A 21513-nucleotide genomic window follows, 5' to 3' on the forward strand; every position below is an offset into this window, starting at 1 on the left:
AATAAAATTTCAAAGAAAAAAAACTTTCTTTTTAATTAAAATGAGAGAGAGAGAGAGAGAGAGAAATATGCAAAGAGCAAAAAAAAAGAGGGAGAGAGAAAAAATAGAGCAAAAAAAAATTATAGAGAAAATATAAAATTTAAGAGAAAAAGAAAAAAAAAGAGAAGAGAGAGGGGAGACAGAGATTTAAAGAAAAAAATGAGAAAAAATTAGAAAAAAAAGAGAGAATTTGAACACAAAGAGAATTATAGATTGAGAAAATATTAAAATTTTAAAAAAAAAATAAAAAAACATTTAAAAATTAAAAGAAAAGAGAAAAAAGAGAGAGAGAGAGAGAGAGAGAGAGAGAAAAGAATAAAAAGAAAAAAGAGAAAAAGAAAAAACGATATAAAAAAAAGATTTATTTTTAAAATTTAAATATTTTTAAGAGAGGAAGGGAAAGAGAGAGGATAAAATTGGAAAGAGATGAGAGAGAAAAAAAAGATAAAATTTAAAAGGAAGAGGGACAGAAGGAAAAAAAGAAAAATTAGGAGAAAGAGGAGAAGAAGAAAAGGAGAGAGAGAGAGAGGAAGAGAGAATATAAACATAAAGAGAATTATACATAGGGAAAAAATAAAATTTACATACTTTAAGAGAGTTTGAGGGGGAGGGAGAAAAAGTAAGTAAAAGAATAAGAAGAAAAAAAAATAAGAGAAAGAGAACATACAGAGAATTATAGATAAAATTTAAAATTTAAAAAGAAGAAAAAATAAAAGAGAAAAAAGGAAAAGAGAGAGAGAGAGAGAGAGAGAGAGAAGAAAAGCGCAAAGAGAAGAAAATGAAAAGAAAAAATTTAAAAAAAGAATAAAGAGAAGAAAAAAGAAAATAATAATAAAAGAGAAGGGAGAGAAGGAAAAAGAGAAGAGAGAGAGGGGGAGAATAAAAAGAGAGGGAGAGAGAAGAAAAGTGGGAAGAGAAAAGAAAAATAAACTAAAATAGAAGGCAATGAGAGAAAAAAAATAAACATGGAATTTGCGGAGGAGAGGAAAAAGAGAGAGATGAAAAATGGATTGTTGAGCAAAGTTGCTGTGCATTACTTCACTTCCCGCTTTCCTTTCTCTGCGTGCGAAGCGCACAAGGAACGCTAGTAGATTAGAATCGGATTCGGCAACATTTTAATTTGTCATCGACATACACGTGGATTGTCATGTCAGCGTCACAACTACGAGAAGCATCGTCAACAACCGAAACGAGTCAGTGATGGATGGATGAGTAATACATGTACCACACAGCTAAATTAAATTAAATTAAAAAATGATACTGAGGCTAACAAACAAAACGAACGAGTCACGACTAAAGGCAAAGCAAGCTCAGAAAATAAAAGTGAGATTACTTTTTCAATTCCAGGTCGGGGGGGGGGGGGGGGGAAGAGAAATAAAAGAATGGCACGTGCAAAGAATCATAATCCAGCTCATATTCATTGTGCTTGGCACGTGCGAGTTTTTGCCTATTCAGGCTTTTATTTTCTACAGCAGCTCAAGCCCCCGACTAATTTGAGATGTGCATATTATATTATATTACAATGTGGCAATTTAATTTAATATCAATATCATGTGCAATTGGTTAATGGGGCGGGGGTGGATCCGTCTTTTCGTGCCGCGTGTGAATCGAGCCCAGAGCAGCTTCACTTGCGTTGTCCGTAATACTAATAAAGCCGAGTTCAGAATTCAGAATTCAGATTCACACACACAACTATTTAAGTTTTAACTACTACTTACTAGTGGGTGTACTCACGAGTCACCACCAAAATCTTACGATTCTCCTAACAACTCATATCCTGATTCATTCCTCCTCCCCTCGCGAGGCATCTCAAACTTCTAACTAACTGAGCAACTTCAGCATTCATCATGAAGAGAGTTTCCGATTGCGGTACAGAGCTGCACCCAGTCTTCTCCATTATGGCACTTCAGCATAGAGCTGCGGAGATTTCAGGTTACGGACATCTGCGCAACACTACACCGTACTGAGAGTAAGATCCTTTGCAGGTTCAACAATGCAAGCCTTCTCCAGCATGGACGTCATCAAATTTGAGGCCTCACTGCCACGACCTTTTCTCTTCAGCAAGCGAAGAAACCATTTTACTTGGAGGGGCTGTATCTTTGTTTTAGTTTCCATGGCATAATCACAAAACTTGAGGCCATCATCTACCAGTTCTGCTCTGGTCAATGCATTTAGAACAGCACTAGCCTTCTTCTCGATTAACCTTGGGGAATCTGCAAGCAGGACCTGACACAATTCATGAACTTCTCTACACCTGGCTACTCTACTAAAGGCATCGAGGGCAACCACATACAATTCAACAGGTGGCTTTAAGCCTCTGTTTTTCAATTCATCGAACAACTCCTTCGCCTTATCTAGGCTAAGGAAATTGCAACAGCACCGTAGAAGAATTGTAAAGCTTGCTAGATCAGGAGAGCACATGCCAGACTTCATTCTATCATACACACTTAATGCATCATCCAATCTGCCTGCTTTACAGAGTCCATATAGCAATTTGTTGCATGCATCAATAGGCAAGGTCTCGCCTTTCTCAGCAGTCGTTTCAAAAATGGCTTTTGCTTTATCCAGCTCTTCTGCCTTACAAAGAAAAACAAGGAGCATCCTCTTTGTCTCTGGAGTGGCTGTAGAGTCTTCTCCAGCTATCTCTTGCACATGTAGCTGGGCTTTCCTAGCTTGCCCCAACTTCAACCAGGCAGTCACAAGTGAATTATGAGTTGTTATATCTGGAGTAGAACCAGCTTCTTTCATGTTTGCAAACACCTTCAAGGCATCCTCTATTTTATTCGCTTGACAAAATGCACTTATCAATGCATTGTATGCACCGATATCAGGTACCAAGTCACTTTCACGCATCATCTCAAGCACACCAAATGCTTCTTCACACTTCTTGGTCTTACAATAGCACTTGATAATCAGATTTTGAGTGTGTGAATCTGGAGAGCATTCTTTTTTCTCCATTACCTCCAAAATCTTGAGTGCAAGGTCTACTTTCCCAGCTCGTACACATGTACTTATAAGAGAGTTGAAAAACTCAATCTCATGCTTAATATCATCCCCTAATAGCTGTTGGACAAGCTCCTCTTCTCTCTGAACGTCATTGTTTTTAAGAAGAGTCTTTAATAAGGCATTGTAAAGTTTGGGATCGGCATCCAATCCAAAAGACTTGATAATGTCTAGGTTGGCTTGGGAAGACTTGCCAGCTTTCCCACAATAGTGGAACAGAGTTCCGAACTTCTTGGCACTCGGTGTGATTCCAAGGTCCCTCATATCTTTGAGAGCTTGACCAGCACCATCAAAGTTACCTGCCCGAATAAACTTTTTAAACAACACATTGTATGTGAGCTCTTCATGCTTGTAACCTTCTTGCCTTCCTGCCCACTTGAAGAAGTGTGTTGCCATGTCATCTTCCATTCGTGACACCAGAACTGCTACCATGTGGTTACTCAGGAACTTGGAAAATTCCCCTAGGGACTCCTCAAGATTGGTATCCCATCTTTTGCCCTTGCAAGTTGCCAAAATCTCTTTAACCTTCCCTTTTCTTAATTCATTCAGAGGTGTTACTGCCATAGAATCAACCGCTTTCACAGGCTCTGCGCCTCCACTTGAGAATGGCCTGCTACCCAGTTGAACAGAAGAGCCATACAATCTGCAACACATGCTTGAGTGATCTATCCAATAGCATTCTGTGAAAGGGATTAACGAGTGTCTACACAACAGCATAAACACCTGTTCACTGCACACATCACAACAAATAGTGGAAAATAAATTAAAGACCCAGAAACCACAGTTACAGTCCAAGAGATGCACAATACAAATGACTTGGTTGAAACAAATTAGGATAGAAGTAGAGTGCACACCCCAAGAGATTCACAATACAAATGGCATGGCTTTATGAGATTACAATACCTGCATAGAATCCAGATACGGAAACAACAGTACCACCACACCAGCATGGCCAATGCTCAAGAGCTTAGAGGATGACAACGAACTTGGAAGAAATTCAATCCTAAAAGGTTGAATAAGTGAAATGATTTGAGCAAGACAAGACGTTGAACCGTGTAGAATCAACCCCTTTCATAGGTTCAGAACATCCTTTGATCCTAGATATAAGGGCTCAGCAGCCATGTCAAAACTAAAACATAACTCTCATTTTGTGGTTAATGTCTTTCACTCAAATATGCTGCAACCCCATCAAAGTTTCTGACTAAATATAGGTTTTGGCACATCCATGATGTGGCGTAGCACCAGCAGTGACACTACCACAAGAGCATAAAGAAACCACAGATTATTTCCAAGGTCAAAACGTGATAGCTCCCATGTACAATCCTTCACAGCAAAGATTTGGAGTAAAAATAGGTTTGGCACGTCTGTAATGCAGCACTGCACCATCAGTGACACTATCGCTAGAGCAGATCAAATGCACAATCATTCCTTTCACAACCAAAACATGATAGCTTTTAACTCCCACAGCAAAGATTCAGTGGGATCATTATAGGTTTTGGTGCATCTGTTATCCAGCGCAGCACTGTCAGTCACAGTACCACTAGAGCAAAGCAAATGCACAAAGATTACTTCCAAGCATGGTCACAAGTTACAAGCAGTACCGGCCCTACGGACGCTGGAATGGCATTCTTGTCCTAAAAATTAGAGACCTGTAAAATTTAGGGACCCCCCAATATGGCTATAATGCAAAAACTCCTTCCAAGTATATTATAAAAACAATGCTAGAATCCTCATAAACTCGTATCCAAAGATAAATGCATTTTAAGCTTTCGATCTACATATGCAGAGTACAAACATTTCATGGTCATACCATCTTACTAATTATAATTTTCTATTCTAGCCGATCTAGCCCACATTCACGGCATTAATCCTTCTATGTGCAAATCAACCCTGATATGCTTAAGTTTTAATCACAAGTGCCCAATCCAATCATACAGGTAGAAGTGTGTATTGTCTTTCTTCTAACCCTTTCCTTTAGCTTTGTTGTCACTTTGTTTTGCTTTGAAGCATCTCACTACTAACCTCTGTTTTTGCAAATTTTGATCTCTTTTACAAGATTTTGCATTTCAAACTAGGGCTAACATGCAAGATTGCATTGGTCCTACTTGGTTGGAGACATGGGAAGTTCACCGTTTCCATCAACCTTCCTATTGTACCTCCCCTTTGCACTGCATGATGATCATCATCTTTGTAAAATTGCACTTGGGAGAGTGAACAATTTCCCCATGGGGAACAGTATCCAAGTGGCAACTGCTAAATGCGCCTTCTAATCATGTAGCATTAATATTTGCATCTCATTGCGCAAAGCACCCCTGAGTGGATCTTGAGTTGTTTCCACAAACGGTTCTTTCACCACCTTAGCAACACCCCTACATACTTCTTCTCCCTTTTCCTCATCATCGACACCTTCGAGTGGTCGGAATAGCTTGTCTATTTTGTGATGTGTTGGATCTAAACATCCCTTTTCATTCTCCCTTTGGGGCACATGTCGTTGATAGGCCACAAACCATATATTCTCAACAAAACAACTTTTTTTAAAAGTTCAATGTGATTCCATCCACCTTTACAAGTCCTAGTAGGCCATTGGGCAATCAACGAACCCTTTGTCCAATGCCTTGGCCTCTTTGGGATAATCACTTGGACACTTGGACTCCCTTGGTAAGATAACTATCACCTCTCTAGTCTTGGTAGGCCACTTTGCAAACAATGTGCACCCTTTGTCCGATGCCCTCACTACCTTTGCAGTGGGACGAATTAGGGTAAACATAGGCTTGAGCTTTTCTTTCAACCCTTTTTTTGGTTCTAGTTTTAGGGCTAAGAACAAGTGTTCAGATGAAAATGCATTACAAACTAGTCCGCTTTTTAAAACAGCCCCAAAACATGTAAATTACCAAAAGTTTCATTGAACGGTGCACGGTCCTAGAGAGTTTGTGTCCCATAAGCAAAACCCTAATTTTGGAGGACCCTTCTACATCTATAAATAGACAAGCTGCCCATCATTCAACCCATCCTTGTTTTGCAAGTTGCATCTGTCGTCACCCTCTCCATTGCTGTTGGTGCCGTGTTTCCAGCCTACAACCCATCACCATCTGTTGTCCAACCATCATCGACTGCAGCCCCTCCAACTGGTGCATGTCCACTATTGTTGGCAACACTTTCAAGCTGCCGGCAACTTCATTTACTGCCCTAAGCCTGCTGCGTTTGCTGTCCCAGCTGGCCATCTTGCTGATCAACATCATCGTTTGCTTCAGCCAGCTTGCGTTTGTGATAGTGCAAGCCTGATTAACCCATCTCAGCTGGCACCCTGCTGTTTACAACCTCACTGATCAGTTTCCAGCCTTATTCGGGTGATATACTACTACATTTACCAAAGTTCAACCTCCAGACTCATTAGAATCTGCAAATTCTGGGCAATGCCCAATGTAATTCGTGTGGTGTGGACACTTATTAAAGTGCCAATGTAGGGTGTGTACACCTAGTGACTTCAGACCTTAAAGTAGTGAGTCGTGACACTAGGCTCTAGAATAAATAAACTTAACTCTAGTTAGTTGGTGGAAGGTTGGTTAGGTCAACCCTTGACCTAAACATTAGTTGTAATTTCACTCTTTCAATTTAGCAAGTACACTCTTCTCTCTTGCTTCAGCTCACACACTGTCATTGTCTCTCATTTCTCTCTCCTTCATAGCTCATGCCACTTTCCACATTTGAATCTATCATCCATAGACAGCTTTAGGCCTGGCTCCATAAGAGTGCACATAGGTTTGCAATCTTGCATATTAAGCCTATGTTAAATCTTGTCCACATATTGTGACTGCGATATGATGGTGCCATGTTGATCTTGGGTGAGCAAGTTTATACACTATCACAAGGACGTGAAATTTTGAGATACTTTAATCTTGTCGATAACATTTGATTAAGTTATTAATCAAATGTGCAAGGTTATTTAGCACATGTGATACACATGGCAGTTATTTCATGGTAACAAGCCAAGGACCCCGAGGATGTAGTGGGAGTCAAAGGCAAAAGTTGTGATAAGTTATGCCAACTGGGCTTTAGGGGTCAGTTGGTGTCAATTTTGACCCTAAGACTATTTGGTCAATAAGTATCAGTGGTGACATTAGGAACTAGTATTAATTAATTAATTAATTGCAATCTAAGGGTCAAGAGAGTTTGGGGACCACTCCTCGTTGCAAATGGCCTAGCTGAGCACATTTAATTTTGGTCAGGATTAGAAGGGCTAAATTTTATTTTCAAGATTATTTAATTTTAAAAATTAATTAAATGGCCAGATAATGCTAAAAAACGGGTTTAGAAGGCTACTACTTGGCAAAAGTGCCCATGCAAACTCAAAAAACGTTTATGGGGGCTAGATCTCAGCCATTCCGTCAATTTACAACTTCGAAGAGGGAGAGAGAGAGAGGTGTTGATCCATCTTTTGATCAAAGAACAACAATTTGCTACACAAGACAATCATGTGGGGGCCTTAGCAAGCAAGGGACAGTAGCGAATCACCTTCAAGGGACTGGCAACAGCATCACTAATCAGGTGATAGCATTTTGGATGTGCCTAGCAATAGGTGACTACATTAAATGCAAGCTACAGCAGGCAACAAGTAGAATTTAGGGTTTTCTGGCAAAGAAAATCAGATTTCTCTCTCATCTTGGCTTTCTCTCACCTTCTCCAACCCATTCTCAAGAGATCTCAGCATTTCTCAACCATTTTGAGCAAAAATCTCAACCAAATTGTACAAACAACATAGAGATCTCTACTATAAACCCTAAATTTCTGCAAAAACTAGGGCTTAACAACCACCTTGGGACCCATGCTAACAGGAGAAGGCATCATACTCTGAAATCAGCAACTGAAATTTATGGAATTAATAGGGATTTCAAATGCTAGGCCATCCATTGTGAACTGGGGCAACATTTGGCTAGTTGGTCGTTCTATTTGTGCAATTCTTCGGTAAAAATCAAAGGCCAATTGGCCCAAATTGCTTGTTGATTGTATATACAGCAAGGGGATTTTAGATCAACAAAGGAGATTATGAAATCTCCTTTGTTGATCCAAGGGGCTTTTCGATCAACAAAGGAGATTGTGGAATCTCAACTTATACTCAATCCATTAGCAGTTAAAATTAAAGAAATACCGAAACAGGCACCAATTTTGGGGCCAATTAGATGTCTTTTGTCCAAGATTATTAAGGTAAATTGTGCATTTCAATTTATATTTATTTGCTAATTGCTGTAATTAAATACTTGATCAAGAAATTATCACCCTTTCCAAGAAGGAACGCTAGTTACATAGCTCCATTGCCGGGGCAACACCCAATCCCTTGATTTGGTGGGCCTGAGGCACCTAATTGCAAGCCAAAGCTTTGTATCAATGCTGATTTTTGCTCTCAGCTGAGAAATTACAGCAATATGTCTTCATACAATGAGATGCAATCAAGTAGTGATCATGCCTCTCGGTATGAACATTCACATGGGAATGAAAAAAATGCAATGCCTGATCTTGGACAAGGCTCAAACCATGGATAGCAAGCTGAAAATATTGCTATAGAGCAAGTTGCAGGGCCTTCAATGCATAACGAGGTTGGTGACCAACAAAGTGAAGAGGAATTTGAAGACCATTTCAAGAATCGAATGAGGACAGCAGCAAATCTCTTTGCTGAACTGGTAAAGGATCCTCAATTTTTCTGATTTTTTAATGCTCCGAAAAAGAAATGAGGACAGCAGTAAATCTCTTTGCTAAACTGGTAAAGGATCCTCAATTTACCCGATTTTTAAATGCTCCAAAAAAGGACAGCAAAGGCAAGAAGAAAAAGACATCTTCTACACCTTCGAGACAGCAAGGTGCACCGAAGGTAATGTCAAACCCTTCATTTGAAGCTCCCAAAGATGGTAATGAAGCGAAATAGTTGGTACCTACAAGGCAAGGAATGCAAATGCAAGGCCATCATGGAAGTGCCAATCCAATGGATTTTGGACGACTAGGCATGCATGCTATGATGGGGTAGCCATAATATTTTGGTGGAAGCACGATTTTTCATGCTATGATTCAGGTATGGATGGAAATGTGCAAAACCCTATATATAGCAACATTGGTTTGATGCCCGGGACGCAAAGTAGCATGTTTGGTGATGCATTTGCACCCCTGAATGCTTGTGGGGCTCAAGGAACAAGTGTTGGTCATGCAAATGCTTTGTTTGGCGTTGGTTTTGATGTAAATTCAGCAAACGCACCCTTTTTGCAACAGCTAGTGTATGACAACTTGACACCCAAAGGAACAACAAAAGACTATGATGAGAATAGAAAGGCAATGAAGTTTGAGTCCTTCACTGGTACATAAGATAGGCTAAGGCTTTGACTTTACTTCAATAGTTTGATGTAGCCTATTCAAGGGGGAACTTCACCAAGTCCTTGAAGATTCAAAAGATAGCCACTTTCTTGAAAGGAAATGCATTGCAGTGGTGGTCCACTCTTTTGATGCAAGGTAAAGCACCGTCAACATGGGTACAATTTAAGCAAATGTTTGCATCGAATTGGTTGATAAGTATCTTTGAGGTGGACATCATGACAACTTGGAATAAGCCGAATGCTAAGGAATGTAAGAATTTAGAGCAATATAATAAGAAGTTTTGGAATACACTATTGCCTATTACTTATTGCCCCATACCTCTTCATGAGCAAGTGAAAAAATATATTTATGGGCTACCCAAAGGAATCAGGGATTTTTGCATTAAATCCACCGTATCTAGCATGTCTCAGCTCATAGAGACTGCTGCTATAGCCAATGCTTTGCTATGTGAAAACAATTTGGGCTTTCTAGAGAGTGGAAAGAAGCCGAATAAAAAGTTGTTGAAGGCTAAGAAAAGAAGCATGGCTTCTCTCTAGGCTAACTCTCTAAATACTAGACCTCATATTCTGATTAGTATCTCTATGTAATCTATTCATATACCAACAATTGGGGCACAAGCAATAAGTAAAATGCATATAGGAAAGAAAGAGCTACATCTAGAAAGTTTCTTTTAGCACCCATTAATGAGGAAGGAAATGTCATAGTTCGTAGGTGTGAAGATTATGATGGGTGGAAAGAGTTTCATATTCTGGCTCTCCTGATCAAAGTAATGGAGGTAAAACAAACTTGACTAAAGCCAATGTTTGGATTAGTCTCAATAAATTGGCTCCCTTGCTTCAAACATAATAATTGATAATGGAGATAAGCAAGAGTTTATCAATGCTATGCATAGCTTCTATGAAATATGGTGGAAGCATGGGATAATCTGAAAATCAGCCGGTAAAGAGACCAAAACAACAAAGAAAGGGCTCAAAGTAGGGAATTGATAGTTGCAGTTAAATGTTTTATTTGTGAACAAGAGGGTCACATTGCAAGGGATTGTGCCAATAGACAATAAGCTAGAAAATCAGAAAATCAAGGAGCTTTTAAAGGAAAGAAGCCCGAAACATTAGTAGGATTAATACCAATGTTGTTAGTAATCAGCCCAATGATGATGCTACTGAGTTGTGCAGAGCATGTAGCAGAAATAGGGATCAGCATACATTGATTTTCTTTAATAATGGTGCACAAGTCAATGTCATCTATGTTGACATGGCAACCCATCTAGGCATCAAAGAGGATGAGATGGGATGTATTGGGGAAGTTGGAATGGCATGTAAAGGCCATACAGAGCCTATCACACCACTCGTTGGAAAACTTCAGTTGCATATACAAGGATATATAGACAACAAAGAGTTCTTCATTGCCCCACTTGAGGGTTGTGATGTATTGCTTGGTATGCCATGGTGTCACCGTATGCATGCAATGATTGATTCTCATGCAAAAAATATCACTATTCAACATAAGAAAAAGGCACTCACACTTGATGTAAAGTTGAAAGGTGAATCTATCCTTGTTGTATCTACAACTGTCATTTCTAAAGTAATGAAAAATCATCTTTTAGCATACTTAGTTTTTATTCAAGCTAAATATGATAGTAAAAATGTTGGAAATATGTCTAAGTTAGAGTAGCATCGCATGTTATTTCTGAAAATGCATGTTGATTACTTCTCTCAATCACTTCCACGATAGCTATTGCCTAAAAAGCCAAAAGATCATGGAAGTAGACCACCTAATAAGCCACCCTACAAAGTCAATGCAGCCCAATAGGAGATTATGAGTCAGGTAAATGAGTTGTTAAAAAAAGGGCTGATTCAGCTCAACTCATCTCCTTTTTATTCTCCAGTGCTTTTGGTAAAAAAAAAGGATAGTTCATGGCATATGCGCATTGATTATCATACTCTGAACAAGATCACGATAAAAAATTACTTTTCGATTCCTCAGATCAATGATGTTATGGATAGATTATAGGGGACAGCCATATTCAACCATATAGATTTGAAAAGTAGATATCATTAGATATGCATTAGACCGGAGGATGTGCCTAAGATAGCTTTCAGAATACCTTTTGGGCTATATGAGTTTCTTGTCATGCCTTTTAGACTTACAAATGCTCATTTCACTTTCAATCAGATGATGAATCGCATTTTCAAGCCACATAGAGGATTTGTGGGCACTTTCTTTGATGGCATGATTATCTATTCAAAGAATGAGGCAGAGCATAGAAGACACTTAGACATTATGTTCAATGAATTGCATGAGCGTATGCTAGTTATCAATGACAAGAAAAGTGAATTCTTTTTGCATTAAATCCACTTTTAGGGGCATATTGTATCGGCTGATGGTATTCACATGGACCCTACGAAGGTTAAGGCAATCCGATCATGGCCACATTTGAGAAATGTACATGAGGTCCACAACTTCATCGATTTATGTCCTTACTACAAAAAGTATCTATGCGGATTTGTCGAGATTGCATCTCCATTGCATGCTTTGCAAAAGAAGGATGTGCCAATTAGATGGACAGCAGTGAAAATTTCAGCATTTGAAAAGTTGAAGGAAAAGATGACTTCACATCTTGTGCTTATATTGCCCAATAGTCATTCATAGTTCAATGTTATACATGTGGTAATAGCATTGGAGTAGTTATTATGAAGGATGGCCGAGTTCTGGCTTCTGAGAGCCGAATTCTCCACAATGCAAAAAAGAATTTGCAGCTCTATGAGAAAGAGCTCTTGGATGTAATTCACACACTATCTTCATGAAAGTATTGTTTGTTGGGGGCTGATTTTACAATGTAAACAAACCATCAAACTTTGAGGTACTTTTTGACAAACAAAATTGATAGAGAAGCATATGAGACGAGCAAATTTTCTCTCTGTGTTTCATTTTCAGATTGTACATATTCATGGTAAAAAGAATATTATGGCTGATGCACTTCTACGTAAGCCACAAACTTCAGCCGTCAACATGGTTTATCACACTTGAGTTGGATGCCATCAAAGAGCAATATGTTGTCAATTCAGCCTTTGTGCTAGTGTTTATAATCAACTTTACAATGGCCATAGGCATAAGCACTTTGTGCTAAGAGATGGATTTCTGACGATGTATGGATAATTGTGTATCACAAAGCAATTAAGGCTAAGAGTTATCACCAAAAGTCATGGTCCTCCGTATACAAGACACATAGGTATTGATGCCATGTTCAAGGCAATGGATCATTTATTTTACTAGCTAGCTTTGAGGCATGATGTAGAATAGTTTGTCAGGACATGCATCATATGTCAAAAGGTAAAGCGTGATAGGCAAAAGATACTAGATTTATTGCAACCCTTGCCTATTCCAAATAGGCCTTGGGAGAACATTGCAATGGACTTTATTTTTTAGCTTCCTAGAACACCTACATGGAATGATGGGATATAGACAATCATTTGAACATTTAGCAAATAAGTCCATTTTATTCTAATGAGAAAAAATAAAGGTCAATCATATGGCAGGATTGTTTTTGCAGCACATCTTTTAAGTATCACTCAGCATCAGTTTTAGGCCCGAGAGAGAGTGTTGAGCTAAACCACGCTTTACAACTTATTAGCATTTTTAAACAATCCCAAAACACACTTAATTAATGAAAAACACAAATTTAGTGCACGGTTCGAGAGAGTTTCATTGGTTCCCCAAAACCCTAAATTTTTTGGGCACCCTTCAACATTATAACTAGACAGGCTACCCACCATTCAATCTCATCCCTTCAGTGCAGGTTCTCACTCTGCTATGTTTGGTCCATCTACCATCACCAACCTACAAACTACCTCCTTCATACTTTTGACTCTCCTTCAGCCAAGCAACAAGCAGCCCTTTCTTGCCATTAGGCGTCAGCCCTACAATTTACATTCGACCTTTTCTCCCCTAGGCGACAACTGAAGAGCATCTTCTTCCTGTTGGCAGCCATCTTCTCCTTGTTGGCAACCATCCTACAGCTGCATTTGCAACTTCCTATTGCCGTCCTCTACTCTAGGCACCTTCCCTGTTGTGGCCTCAATCATTTGACCCTCCAATGATCAATGTTTGGTGTTTTTCCTCAACTTTTGCACTCTGACCAATAGTCACTGCACTTGGGATCCGTCTCCGATTGACATCACTCTCCAACACTACATTGCTCTGCCCTTGGGCATTCTATACACGCTTACATTCATTTATAGCATTCATTCACTTCAAAGTTTCTTCTTTCTGTGTTTGTCCCTATGTTTGAGTTTTGAGTTTTTTCTTTTGTGTTTTGCGTTTTCCATTTAGAATTTGAGTTTTGCTTGTCTTTGTCTGAGTCTTTGTGTTTCAATCTTGGTCGTACATGCTTTGTTTCCTCAGTGCAAACCCTAGTATATCTTCACAAATGGTAGCTAAGTCGATAGAATCATGGCCATATCCTTCGACGATATCATCCTCCCGAGGGGCGCAAGCTTGTCTCGCGTATCCTTGGTTTGTTGATGTGATCCTTCATAGAAGGAGAGTCATCAACACCGAGCATGCAAAGCTTCTTCTCCAAGGAGATCTTGAAACGAGTCTTCTTCTTAGATAGGGTGGTAAAACCTCATCAAGCACTTAATTACAGCAATTCATAATAAACTGAGTGCATTACCTTAACAATCATGGACAATAGACACCTTGTTGGCCCCAAAATTGGCTCTCCTTTAAGGGTTTCAAAAAGTGCATAAACCAAGGATCTTTTGCCAATTACACAATCATTTCAGCTACTATCCTCAACTGGTCTTTAAACTCATCATCAAATTCCTCTCCCTCTTGCTGGTCATTTGCTTTAGACATTCTTGTTGTAAATGCTTAGCTGAATACAATTTCAGCAATAGAGTAAAGCTTCTGACATCCAATCAGGTGCCACAGCCCACCAAGTCAAGGGAATTGATGGTATTCCAACAATGGAACCATGAAACCAGCCTTCCTTCTCCAATGGGGTGGTAGATAACCTGATTTAACACTAATTACAGCAAGTATAAAACTCACATAAACTGAAAATCAAATGTTGCCACTTAATCTTAGACATTGGACACTGTTTGGCCCATAAAGTAACACTTCTTGCAATGCTCCTTGGATGACAAATTCTGCTGCCCCACACTTAATGTTGGCTAGTTGGCCTCTTGAAATTCTCTGAAATAGCCATATTTCAACTGCTGAACTTTAAGTACTAGGCCCTAAATTCTGAGTACTCTCTTCCCAAGATGGCTGCTAAACCCTAATTTCTGCTGTAAATTAGGGTTTAGCTGTGAAAATTCTTCAATTACACCCTCTTGGAACTGATTTTAGCTGAGATCTCTTGAGGGAAGCTATGATTTCAGCTACTGAATTTCAAATACTAGGTCATGAATTCTGAGCATTCTTCCCAAGGTGATTGGTAAACCCAATTTTTGCTGTAAATTAGGGTTTAGCAGCAAAATTTCTTCAATAGCACCCTCTTGAGACTAAATTTGGCTGAGATCTCTTGAGGAAAGCTGTGAATAGGCAGAGAGAGTGGAGAGGAAGTTGGAGAGAGAGAAATTTCAAAGTTTCATTACCAAAATTGGCTGAAATTTTATGCTGCCCTACTATGCATGGCTGATTGATTGCAATCCACCATCAACAAAAGCCCCACATGTAGTCATCTGCTCTTGTAGGCCCCAAACTTGCTATCACTTGCCTATAAATAGGCTACAAGGGCTGTCACGTGCCTCTAATGGCCTCCTGACCAGCTAGGGGTAGCTCTTGACAATCTCCAATGGCTGGGCTGATCATCAATGGCTGGAAAATTGCAGCAGCAACTCTCTCTCTCTTCCTCTCCCAAACTCCACCATGCTAAAATGAGGCTCTAACAACCTTTCTCTCACTTGCATGGGCAAGTTTTGCCAAGTGGCAACCTTCTAATTGCATTTTTCAGCAATTTTTCAAACCTATTAAATTAAATTTTAATTTTAAAATTTTAAAATGTTATTTCATTATTAATTCTTGCTCAAAAATTAACTATATCAACCAACAATTAAATTGGCTAGGCCAATTTGTCATCCAAGTATTCCCAAACATTTATTAACCCCTAAACTAGTATTAATAAATTAATTAATGCCTAGCTCCTAATGCCATTGCTAACATTAATGGCTAATAAAATCTTCAAGGCCAAAATCTGACACTAGGTACCACTTAACACCTATCAAGGATAACTTATTACAACTTTTGCCTTTGGCACCTGCTGATTTCTCAAGGTCCTTGGCCCCTCATTGTGAAATAACTAACTTGCACATCACATGTGCACCTCAACTTTTGCCTTTGACACCCGATTTCTCAAGGTCCTTGGACCCTCATTGTGAAATAACGAACTTACACATCACATGTTCACCTCACATTTGCACATTTGATTAAGACTTAATCAAATGTTAAGCAAAGCATCAAAATTTCACATCCTCGTGACAGTATCAATGTTGAAGACAATAGCTCTTGAGGAGATTGCTTTGGTGACAAGGGATAAGACATCTTCCCTTTTGGCATTCTTACTTCTTTTCAATGTCAAGCTTTCAAATCAAGGTTGAGGTATCTTAGAGCATAGCTAGCCCTGATACCATGTAAAGAAATGCTTGATCAACAAATGAGAATTCAAAGTGTATGACAAGAACACAACAAAATCACTAGAAGTCGACGAGGAGAGAACTTAGAATGAAAAATGAGTAAATGAGTAAATTATGCCGGTATAAGACAATGGGCCTCACATCTTGGTGTCTCCGATGAAATAGGAATGAGTTGAGCTAGAAGAGGAGTTGGAGACATTGATGAACTCCAAGAGTGTGTTGTACCTTGAACAAATCCCGAAACGCAACAGATAGTGCCTCTGATGATCAGCAAGCTGAAAACATAGATCAGTGTCGATGATGTCAGTTGCACCTGTCCAAATTACGCTGACAAAAGAAGACGGCAGCAGCACAGCCTGCTGGGCAGTAAAAACACAGTCTACAGCAGCCAAAAATGATGAACAGCTGCAAAATACAGGCTGGAAACTGATGGCAACAGCTGATGGTGGTGTCTAGAGGGCTGGACAGAGGCTGGGTGTTGATTTCACAGGCAGATCTAATAGAATCAAGCAGTCGAAGTGCTTGGGCAGGCAGGTGGCAGCTATAAACAACAAATGCAGGCTGGGAATGATGACGATCACCTCTCAAAGTGCCAAACCTTGCAGGCAACAGCTGAAAACAGGTCACCCAGCTGAAAGAAGGCTGGAATCAGTACGGGCAGCACTATGAAAGTCTCCACAAATTGAGGTATTAGCCGGGAGGACAGGTGCGCACACCAGCTGAAGAATAATTGTAGGATAGGAGGATGCACTCACTAGGCTCCTATGTGTAAACAATCGGCGGCCGGGGGGGGGGGGGGGGGGGGGGGGGGGGGCGCCGGGGATAGTTTAAAGTGACCAAATTATGGGTGAAATAAAATGCCAACTTTAATGGCTCAACGGTCAGTTCCCTACCGAAAGGATTTCTATAGCAACTTGGCAAAGTATCAATGAGAGTGGAAAGAGCCCCGCTTTAGACTCCAAATGTCTCCTTGTGAGACAAGAAGGTCCTCCAATTGTGAAGCCCTTGAATGAAACGTCCTACAAGAAAGAAATGTATATAAAAGAAGAAATGCCTTGGAGAGGTACACCCTTTGGAGATAAAGACATGTAAGTACTAAGGGATAGATCCTTAAAACAAACATCAACAAGCCATTGAAAAGGGTCCCTTCAAATATGACTACAAAACTCCTTCATAATGCAATCAACACATAGAATGACAACATGTTGTCAAAGAAAGAACATCAACCACTGAATCAAGATCCACAACATCATCATGGAAAACATTCTCAAAGTCAAGGAATAAGTGACTAAAGAAGTTAAAAAGAGTGTGAGAGTAGAATCACACTCAAAATGATCAAGCCAATGGAGATCCTGAAGAATCAACTCAAACCAAGAATAAAAGGGTTTGCCTCATGGGAAAGGTCCTTCAACGTAAAGTCCTTGAATGAAATGTCCTCCAAGAAAGATAGGTATGAAAAAGAAAAAACATCTTGGAGAGGTACCCCTCTAGAGATAAGAAACATATAAGGGAAAAATCCTCCAAAAAAACATCAACAAGCAATGGATAAGGATCTTCCTCAATATCACTAAGGCCCTCCTTGATAATAGAATCAACACAGTCACAATATGTCATCAACACAAAGGGCATCAACCAATCACACTCTAATTGCCTGTGTAGATAGGAATAGGTGGCGACTACTCTCCCACACATAGATTGTCTCACACACATCTAAGCCATACACATTCCAATGTAGCTGTAAAAATTGCCCTGTATACAGCTTCATATTTGGAGGTGGCCATCATTGTTTATGCCTTGTTGAGCCAAGAAATACAAGGATCCGCTAACACGAGACAATTCCCACTTGTAGGCACTCAAATGTTGTAACATCCAGTCCAATCATTGTTTGTAAAAGCAAGTGTAGACAAGACCCTCAAGCATAGAAGAGTCGCAATGCCTAAGTGTCTTTGACATAGCTAAAGACACATTTGGTTGCTTCCCAATGTTCTATGTCAAGGTTGTGCGTAAAACATGCCAACTAGGAAACACTAGACTAAATAATCAGCCCTATGTTACATAAGTACAATAAGCATCCAATTGTCTATCGCTAAAAGAGAGGCATGAAAAGGTTCCTCTACATCTTGTCTAAATGGGTTAAAAGATGGGCTTACAATCCTCTATCCAAAAACGTTAAAGGAATTGCTTAGTGTAGTTAGACTAATGCATGACAAACCTCCCCTCAATCGAAGCAAACTGAATGCTAAGATGGTAGTGTAAGACACCAAGAGTAGCATCAAAAGATCATTGCAAATCATCCTTTAAGACTGCAATATGAGACTCATTCGGCAATAGCATGCCCTCCACATAACAAATAAGGATCAACATATACTTGCTATCTTTTGTGAACATATAGCATGCTCTCTATAGGTGAGTTGCAAAAACCAAGGGTAATCAAGTGAGCATGAACCTTCTCATACCACACCTAAGGTGCCTACTTCAAACCATACAAGGTCTCATCCAAAGGGCACGCATTGCCCTCTAATCCTTTATGAACAAAGCTTGGAGATTGTGTGACTTAAACCTCTTCAAATAACGCACCATTCAAAAAGGTAGTCTTCACATCCAACTAATACATACAGCAATCAAAAAGTGTTGCCAATGCAATGACATTGTATATTGTAGTTTCACCTAAAGTAGGTGCAAAGGTCCCATTATAGTCAATTCCATGGTGTGGGGCATAACCTTTAACAGCAAGCCTTGTTTTGCGGCGATCAATGCAACCATCTAACTTGGATTTGGGCTTATACAGCCACGTTCAAACCTATAGCACACTTAGCTAGAGGCAAGTCACATAACTCCAATGTACCATTCCTATCAATGGATTACAACTTTGACTCCATAGCTGCAATTCAATGCTCAATGTCTAAAACATCATCAAAAAAAATCACTAATCGAACTTGTTTGTGCGTCTATGCCATTATTAACCACCCTTGTCCAAGAGGCCAATAAAAACTCATTATCCCATGTAAGCACTAACTTTCTTGATGGGAATTATCTGACCTCGTCATAAACAAAACCATTCTCAAGGTGTTGATGTGAATGCACTTAACTAACTAGGGTAAAGAAGCCAATGGATGTGTTATTCTCAAAATTTCTTGAGCTCCACGTAATGTCCTTTCACATGCAAAACTTCTAATCCAAAAAGAAAAAATTGAAAACTTAACAATTTTTGGAACATTTTGGGATCTTGAAAACCATCATAGGCCCATGCCAAAGTTGTGGCTAAGCTAGTATTATGGCAGCTCCATTTCAACCCTGAGAGCCATGCCAGCCCGACACATCAGCAAATTAGCTTGCGAAAGTATTATAAGACTGGAAAGAACAAAATGCACCCTTATCGGACTGTGCCTCTTTCTTGGCCTCTTTACCCTAAACAAATGTGTAACAGAATTTGTTTCAGAGAGGTTTCTTCGTAACAAAACAGGATTAAAATGTTTTCCTTGCTCCCATAAAGCTATTACGCCATAAATAAACGATTGCAAACTTAGAAATAGCCAATCGTTAGAGAGAGTGCTCTGTGATGCTGGCATAACAAGTGAAACGGACGTCGCAGTACAACAATTTTTGAACATAGATTTGAAGGAAATTTTTCCCATTTATACGGTCAAATTTCGAGGTCATGGCAGCGTGCAAAGGCGATGCGTGTGAAAAGCAGTAGAAGGAAAGAGGAGCACTTCACCGTGATGCAGAGAACAAACGCCCCCAGTAGCTCATCCTCGATCCCGTGCAACACTAAAGCTCTGACCTTATGTCACCGAGGCGAGCAGTCTGAAACACACAACCTATGCGGTCATTAGGCCTTTAAAACGTAGCAAAGGCATCATAGCATCGTTCAAATTGACTGTTCTTATCTTATACTATCTTATAATTTAAAACGCAGTAAAGGCGTCATAGCATCGTTCGAAATTGACTGTCTTATCTTATACTATCTTATAATTTATAATTGCCTGATTTCAGAAGCCTAAAACCAAACCTATGTGTCATATGTGTAATGACAAATCCTAAGGCCAAATAGTGTAGCACATGTAATAGGCCATTTACGACTTGCAATTGCCATTAATAAAACTTGCCAAATTGCACCCACCCGTTCTGTGGATTAAGTTAATGAGTTAATGCATTGTTAATCCTTAGCCCCATATAAAATTCCAAAATTGTTTAGAACATGCAATAGGCCATTAATAGGACTACTTGCCAATTGCACCTCTCTCTCTCTCTCTCTCTCTCTCTCTCTCTCTCTCTCTCATGCAAGCCCTCTAAAGACATACACTTCCAAACCTCTATACATTCTTCATCTCTACCCTACAATACCTACGCACTTTCAAACATGTGTACATTCCTCACCTCTATCTTCTTTACTTTTCTGACATGGCAACTACCAAGGGGCCCATAAGGAGGTGACTACAAGCATGTAGACAAAGGCAGAGTGGAGTGGAAGTGTGAGCAAAAGTAATATTGATCCCTCTCTTCTTCTTTTTCCTAATATGGCAGAGATTTAAAAGCATCAACCCATGGAATCATAGGAGAAGGAGGGGGATGGCTATGGCAAATGGGGGTGGTTTGAGGACTTCTAGACTTATTAACCTAGTCCACTATGGGGCACATCAATAGAGTGCCAGCCTCTTAGTAGCCAGATCACAAACTCTTCATGCAAAATGTGTGTTTCTTGTGTGTGCTACTTCTTTGAATCTAAAGGCCTAGAATGAGCTGAAGAGAGAGGAGAATGAGCTAAAGAGAGAGAAAGAATAAGAGAAAGAAAGACTATGAGGGGAGAGAGAAAGATAGGAAAGAGGGGAGAAAGGAGGAGGAAGCCATAGAAGCTAAAGATGAAGGTGAAGTGTATGTTCTTGATAATAACTGGTTGCCCAATGATTGTCTTAGGGATATATTGAATGATACCTTCTTCGTTTATGGAGGGAAGTTCTTCCACATAGTCCACTAAGGTGCCAATGAAGGGCTTCAACTAGCTGACATGAAACACATTATGAATCTTGTTGGTAGGGGGAAGCTCTAATCAATAGGCCAAGTCACTAACTCTCATAAGGATCCAATAGGGGCCATAGAAACAATGGGCCAGTTTGTTATTCCTACCCTCTTTGAGAGTGGAGTAACAGGACTTAAGCACTTTCGAGAGGACCAGTTCCCCTTCTTGGAATTCCAAATGCCTTCTTTTCTCATCAACATAGAGTTTCATGTGAGTTTGTGTCTTTTGAAGATTCACTTTGCATTGCTAAAGTAGGGCCTGCATGCTATCCAACTCGTCTTTGCTCTGAGGGTTAAACTTATCATTGAATAAGACTATAGGGAGGGGAACCTTATACCCATATAATGCCTCAAAAGGGAAAACCCCGATGCTAGAATGTGTGGAGTTATTATAGGCAAACTCAGCCAAGTGGAGCCATGTATCCCAACTTTGTTGTACATCATAGCACAAGTGCTT

The 21513-nt window shown here is 39.6% G+C and overlaps 1 protein-coding gene across 2 annotated transcripts; it reads right to left on the reverse strand.

Moving 5' to 3' along the window:
- Positions 1-1679: 1679 nt before the first annotated feature.
- LOC148020575 (uncharacterized) lies at positions 1680-19912 on the reverse strand. Of its 2 annotated transcripts, XM_087698352.1 has the most exons (3): positions 19756-19874; positions 3946-4045; positions 1680-3772 (listed from the first exon to the last, which is right to left on the reverse strand). In XM_087698352.1, the coding sequence occupies exons 2-3, from the start codon at positions 3990-3992 to the stop codon at positions 1993-1995; spliced, it is 1827 nt and encodes a 608-aa protein (XP_087554478.1). In that variant the 5' UTR covers positions 3993-4045; positions 19756-19874; the 3' UTR covers positions 1680-1992. The 2 variants fall into 2 exon arrangements, with proteins under 2 accessions (XP_087554478.1, XP_087554479.1); XM_087698353.1 differs by lacking the exon at positions 3946-4045 and having other exon boundaries at positions 19756-19912.
- Positions 19913-21513: the final 1601 nt, after the last annotated feature.

This window comes from Lygodium microphyllum, chromosome 18, assembly GCF_053477565.2.
Source record: "Lygodium microphyllum isolate KBCC chromosome 18, Lygodium_microphyllum_v1.1.10, whole genome shotgun sequence".
NCBI classification, from domain to species: Eukaryota; Viridiplantae; Streptophyta; class Polypodiopsida; order Schizaeales; family Lygodiaceae; genus Lygodium; species Lygodium microphyllum.

What these genes read in the sequence shown, in the direction of transcription:
- LOC148020575 (XM_087698352.1), bottom strand. Translation starts at nt 3,992, where the DNA reads ATGCTGGTGTGGTGGTACTGTTGTTTCCGTATCTGGATTCTATGCAG. An exon ending in CGTATCTGGATTCTATGCAG is followed by an intron (nt 3,773 to 3,945) that starts GTATTGTAATCT and finishes TGATGTGTGCAG; the next exon opens with TGAACAGGTGTTTATGCTGT.